General features: G+C 22.2%; 1 protein-coding gene across 1 annotated transcript; it reads right to left on the reverse strand.

The window, feature by feature from the left end:
• Positions 1–625: 625 nt before the first annotated feature.
• On the reverse strand, positions 626–4527 carry LOC126323890 (uncharacterized). The gene is made up of 19 exons (XM_049994804.1): positions 4474–4527; positions 3298–3476; positions 3189–3215; positions 3026–3100; positions 2872–2952; positions 2751–2813; positions 2621–2689; positions 2421–2510; positions 2228–2296; positions 2084–2152; positions 1808–1876; positions 1677–1745; positions 1533–1601; positions 1402–1470; positions 1261–1329; positions 1106–1174; positions 956–1024; positions 800–868; positions 626–728 (listed from the first exon to the last, which is right to left on the reverse strand). The coding sequence occupies exons 1-19, from the start codon at positions 4525–4527 to the stop codon at positions 626–628; spliced, it is 1431 nt and encodes a 476-aa protein (XP_049850761.1).
• Positions 4528–7037: the final 2510 nt, after the last annotated feature.

A 7037-nucleotide genomic window follows, 5' to 3' on the forward strand; every position in this document is an offset into this window, starting at 1 on the left:
CATTTTTATTATATTTATCTGCCCCTTTTAAATATTGTATCATCTATTTTTTTACATTTGTTTACAAAATTTTGTTTTAACTATACATCAACAAATATATCATCTACATACAATAATCTATAAATATATCTATATATGTAAAATATATACTTAGACATCGATAAAGAACTATATAATAATACCTATATTTTCTTTGTTTGTTTTATCTAAATATATCGCGTAAGTTATGTTATTCAATTTATTCATATCTATTCTATATATATTTGTATGCTATTTATATATTTATATTCTTTTATTTTTTATATATTATCTAAAAAAAAATAATAATAATACTATTAAACTGTTTATATACTCAATATGTTTATTGACAGATTATCTGACTCATATTTTATTATATAAATAATAGCTTTATATAAATAATGATATAGATATTATTATAATTGATACCTGGACTATACTAATATAGTATATAGACTTTGCATTCGATAGAACAGTATGAACATCACATTTATCAAAGACTATATTACTAAAGTTACAACCTTTAGATAATATGATTTTACCTAGTTTACTAAATTATAATATTAATCAAAAGAGTAATATATTTAAATAGATATATTATTTTGAATTATTGTGTGTACCAAGATATTAGATTTGTAATCTGCTCTGGACTAATTATATCCTTACCACCAGGACAGTTATAAGTGAAATCATAATTTTTGGATAGATGTCTGTAATCATGTTATAAATTATTAATTGATATTATAATATAATTCAAAATATAAAGTTAAAAAATACATACAACAAATATAATGCTCGATTATTGATAAAACTTGGAAGATTACCCGATAGTTTATTGTATGAAATATTTCTATATATAAAAATAAATGATTAATTTTTTATTAATTTAATATATCATATAACTGTTGTTTTATATATTTTTTGTTCTATAACATACAATTTTGTCAGGGCATGATTTCTACTAAAGTCTGGAATATTACCTGATAGCTTATTATCTGAAAGATACCTATGTATATATATATATTAACGAATTTATTTAGAATATTAGAATATTGTATTATATATTATATTTATATGTTAAACATACAAGTGTGTTAAATTAATATTATTACTAAAATCTGGAATATTGCCAGTTAAATTATTAGATGAAAGATATCTAAAAAATATATATAAATTAGTATATTTATCATTTACATTAATATTGTATTATATAATATATATATTTAAAAATAAATAACATACAATCCCATTAGATTGTAATTTTTACTAAAATCTGGAATAGTGCCCGATAAATTGTTTTTTGAAAGATCCCTGTATAGGGATCAAATTTATTTATTAGTATATTGTATTATGTATTATATTATATTTACATATTAAACATACAAGTGTGTTAAATTAATATTATTACTAAAACTTGGAATATTGCCAGTTAAATTATTGAATGAAAGATATCTAAAAAATAAATATAAATTAATAATATATCATATATTATATTTTTAAAGTAACATACATACAATTCTTTCAGATTATAATTATTACTAAAATCAGGAATAATGCCCGATAGTATATTGCTTGCAAGATCCCTATACATAGGTTGATAAATTTATTTATATTAGAATATTATATCATATAGTTAATATGTTTTATATTAAACATACAAGTATGCTAAATTAATATTATTACTAAAATCAGGAATATTGCCAGTTAAATTATTGAATGAAAGATATCTAAAAAATAAATATAAATTAATAATATATCATATATTATATTTTTAAAGTAACATACATACAATTCTTTCAGATTATAATTATTACTAAAATCAGGAATAATGCCCGATAGTCTATTGATTGCAAGATCCCTATACATAGGTTGATAAATTTATTTATATTAGAATATTATATCATATAGTTAATATGTTTTATATTAAACATACAAGTGTGTTTAAATTAATATTATTACTAAAACTTGGAATATTACCAGTTAAATTATTGAGTGAGAGATATCTAAAAAATAAATATAAATTAATAATATATCATATATTATATTTTTAAAGTAACATACATACAATTCTTTCAGATTATAATTATTACTAAAATCAGGAATAATGCCCGATAGTATATTGCTTGCAAGATCCCTATACATAGGTTGATAAATTTATTTATATTAGAATATTATATCATATAGTTAATATGTTTTATATTAAACATACAAGTATGCTAAATTAATATTATTACTAAAACTTGGAATATTGCCAGTTAAATTATTGAATGAAAGACGTCTAAAAAAAATTAAATTAATATATCTATATTATGATACTTATTATAGTATTTAAATTTTACAAAAAATTTGAAATAGCTTACGATATACACTATTAATTAGTCTCTGTATAATATCATTTTTACACTTTTTTATTTACAACGTACAATACTTCTAAATCAGGGATGTCATTAAATATCTTGATATCACCATGAAATTTATTGTCTGATAAATCACTATATAAATATTATTGATTTTTGTTATTGTAAAATTCAAATCATATATCTGCTATTTAATTTTTGTCAAAAATTTATATATCAATTACCAACTTATAAAATTTACATACATATGTGTTAAGGTTTTACTAAAAGAAATGTTATCCAGATTCTGTGATATATTATTGCAAGAAAGGTTCCTATAATAACAACATTAGAAAAACAATACATTTTATTTTTCGTTTATATTAATATACATACAGATAGATCAAATTCAGACCGTCTAATCTTAAATTTGTTTCAAATTTAGTGTTTGTAATTTCTCTGTAATTTTTTGTTAGTATAAATATTTAATGTATCTGTCATCATCTTATTAACATACAATCTTTTTAAACTGTTTCTTAATTTATATAAATCGCCCATAAAATGCTCATCTATAATAATTGTACTATTACTGATATATCTATATCATTATAAACATAGAGTGTTATTCATGTATATATACATATTATATAATTTCTCATAAAAATACTTACAATGATACCAAATCAGTTAAAGTAGATATTGAATGTGGTATGTGTATACCATCTAAATTAATATCTTTGAATTTTCTTTAAATAGCTTTATTAGTCACATTAATATGCATAAATTTTTTATTATTTTAGGTCTAATCTTATTCTAATTATTTAATCAACATACATAGTTATAATTTTTTTTTCATCATTACTAAATATAAAAGATTTACAGTTAATCCAGCTATCTATATATTATATCATTCAATAAATAATATATTCTTTATTTTACCTACCATGTAAAAAATTTAGAATCACAATAATCATCTGGGAAGAAATCAGTATTGGACAATGCTTCTCTAAATACTCTTTTCAAATCATTAACAAACAGCGTTTCATCTGCTATTGCAAAACCTGACAATGCTAATGAAATTATAAATATTGCGATTGTATAGTTGCCTTTCATTTTATTATGCTAATCTTTTTAATGATACTAAATATTTTTTAATAAACGTTTAATATCAAATAAAATTTTAATTCCATTAAACTGGGAAAATGGTGAGAAAATAGTAAGAAAATATGTATTATTTATTGTCACCATATATATCTCTTTACTATAACTAACTATATATTATTCATATTATTTTTATTTTCATTGTAGGTTCCGTACTGTTTTTTAGAAACAAGACATTTTCTGAATATTTGCATGAACCTGTACTTATGATCACCATTTCATAGATTCTTTGGTCATCATATATAAGAGTTCTACTGCATTTTTTCATTCTTATGATAACTAGTAAATGCCGTGAGAAAAACTGAGGTACCATTTTTTAGTATTTTGAATCTGATACTTTGAATCTAATATATATATTTTTTTAGAAGGGCCTATATGCACAAAGGAAACATGCAGCTTTCTAATGAACAAGTTACACATATTTTTAGACACCATTAAAGAACTCTATAATAATACCTGTGTTTTCTTTGTTTGTTTTATCTAAATATATCGCGTAAGTTATGTTATTCAATTTATTCATATCTATTCTATATATATTTGTATGCTATTTATATATTTATATTCTTTTATTTTTTATATATTATCTAAAAAAAAATAATAATAATACTATTAAACTGTTTATATACTCAATATGTTTATTGACAGATTATCTGACTCATATTTTATTATATAAATAATAGCTTTATATAAATAATGATATAGATATTATTATAATTGATACCTGGACTATACTAATATAGTATATAGACTTTGCATTCGATAGAACAGTATGAACATCACATTTATCAAAGACTATATTACTAAAGTTACAACCTTTAGATAATATGATTTTACCTAGTTTACTAAATTATAATATTAATCAAAAGAGTAATATATTTAAATAGATATATTATTTTGAATTATTGTGTGTACCAAGATATTAGATTTGTAATCTGCTCTGGACTAATTATATCCTTACCACCAGGACAGTTATAAGTGAAATCATAATTTTTGGATAGATGTCTGTAATCATGTTATAAATTATTAATTGATATTATAATATAATTCAAAATATAAAGTTAAAAAATACATACAACAAATATAATGCTCGATTATTGATAAAACTTGGAAGATTACCCGATAGTTTATTGTATGAAATATTTCTATATATAAAAATAAATGATTAATTTTTTATTAATTTAATATATCATATAACTGTTGTTTTATATATTTTTTGTTCTATAACATACAATTTTGTCAGGGCATGATTTCTACTAAAGTCTGGAATATTACCTGATAGCTTATTATCTGAAAGATACCTATGTATATATATATATTAACGAATTTATTTAGAATATTAGAATATTGTATTATATATTATATTTATATGTTAAACATACAAGTGTGTTAAATTAATATTATTACTAAAATCTGGAATATTGCCAGTTAAATTATTAGATGAAAGATATCTAAAAAATATATATAAATTAGTATATTTATCTACCTATATTATAATATTATAATAGAGGTTGAGGATATTTGAATAGTATGAGTTAGTGATGAATGTGTAGATATAATACGAAGCATTTATTTATAGGATAGTGTGAATAGAGATGACAGAAGAATAGGTGTATATATAAAAAAATATAGCTACGGTTTGAACTTGAAGTGAATAGTATAAAGGATAGACGATGAGATAATATAAAAGACGAAGTAATAATATGATGATCAAATATGTAGACATGACGGGGCGGTATGGTGATATGATAAGGATATTGAGATAGTGGGATAGGATAATACGGTAGTAGGATAGAACGTAAACGTGTGGAGAGGTATGATATTGCGTAAATGTGTGGAGATGTATGATATTGTGTGCATGTGTGAAGAGATATGATATTGTGTAAATGTGTGGAGAGATAATGCATAAAAGAATATGCATAGGTATGAGAATATAAAAAAATATTAAAGAGGATTGAATATGAAGTGAATAAAACAGAAAGGATAACATAATATAGGATAGAATAGATAATGTGATAATAGAGGATACAAGATAGAATAAAGAGACATGACGATAGAATAATATAATAGAAGACAGTTTGAAAGAGTGGAGTGACAGGGTAACAAGGGAGGGTAGTATGATAATAGAGTGATTATGATAAATAGTTATGATAGAGGTTGTGTGGGAATGGATAGTTATAATAGAGATAGTATATGTGGATGGAGTTACAAAGAGGTTGATTAAGAGATGATTGTTATGACAGAGAGTACTGATATGGATAAATAGGGGTAAATTATGAAGTGGGTAGAGAGTACAAACAAGAGAGTATATAATACGATATAATCTGGATAATATGTATAAGAGTATTTGAGTGTGTATTATGTGTATATATATGTGTATGTGTTTAGTGCGATATTTCAAGTGTGTGTGGATAGTATCGTTGTTGGTGCACGTGCAGTATGTGGATAGTTATAATATAACTGGTAAACATGTGGGTAGTATGATGGTGATGTTACAGATGAATGGTATGATGAGATTGTGGTCATATGATTTATATGGTATAGAATTATGTATAAACGATGTGATAAGGTGTGGGAAAAATAAATAAATATAAATATTATAAAAAAGATACAGATATTATTTGAATTAAGAGGACGTATAATGAGATAATATAATAAAATGATATGATAATGTGAGGATAGAATATAGATAGATAGATTAATATGACGATAGTAGAATATAGATAGATAGATTAATTAATATGACGATAGTAGAATATAGATAGGTTAATTAATATGACGATAGTAGAATATAGATAGATAGATTAATTAATATGACGATAGTAGAATATAGATAGATAGATTAATTAATATGACGATAGTAGAATATAGATAGATAGATTAATTAATATGACGATAGTAGAATATAGATAGATAGATTAATTAATATGACGATAGTAGAATATAGATAGATTAATTAATATGACGATAGTAGAATATAGATAGATTAATTAATATGACGATAGTAGAATATAGATAGATTAATTAATATGACGATAGTAGAATATAGATAGATTAATTAATATGACGATAGTAGAATATAGATAGATTAATTAATATGACGATAGTAGAATATAGATAGATAGATTAATTAATATGACGATAGAATATGATAGTGTGATATAAGCTGATCAAAGCAAAGACAGATTTATTCAGGTGTTCAGTCTCAAAAAATTATATTAATAAACTTCAGTCAAAATGGTGACTGCTCTACACATTGTATGTAAAAGTAACACATATAAAAATGTGCAATTCTAGTGCTCATCTCTAGCCTTGTCTAATCTATCAGATATTCATATCCTTATAAATTAGTCAGCATCGTGTACTTCTTAAGATATTTTCCTATTATAAAAAGATTTCAAATTCTCGACAAAATAAACATTAAAATATATTTTTTTGCTATGCTATAGACTAGTAGATATTTATTAAGTGACCTTACTTCTAAAATAGAATCATTTCTCAATTATATTAAAAAAATGTCTAGAA

Source organism: Schistocerca gregaria, unplaced genomic scaffold (genome assembly GCF_023897955.1).
Source record: "Schistocerca gregaria isolate iqSchGreg1 unplaced genomic scaffold, iqSchGreg1.2 ptg000875l, whole genome shotgun sequence".
Lineage (NCBI taxonomy): Eukaryota > Metazoa > Arthropoda > Insecta > Orthoptera > Acrididae > Schistocerca > Schistocerca gregaria.

Coding starts and splice junctions, on each gene's coding strand:
- LOC126323890 (XM_049994804.1), bottom strand. CDS start 4,527: ATGATTACAGACATCTATCCAAAAATTATGATTTCACTTATAACTGTC. Junction 3,477..4,473: donor CACTTATAACTGTCCTGGTG/GTAAGGATATAA, acceptor TAAAAAGATTAG/CATAATAAAATGAAAGGCAA. Junction 3,101..3,188: donor GAAAAAAAAATTATAACTAT/GTATGTTGATTA, acceptor AGCTATTTAAAG/AAAATTCAAAGATATTAATT.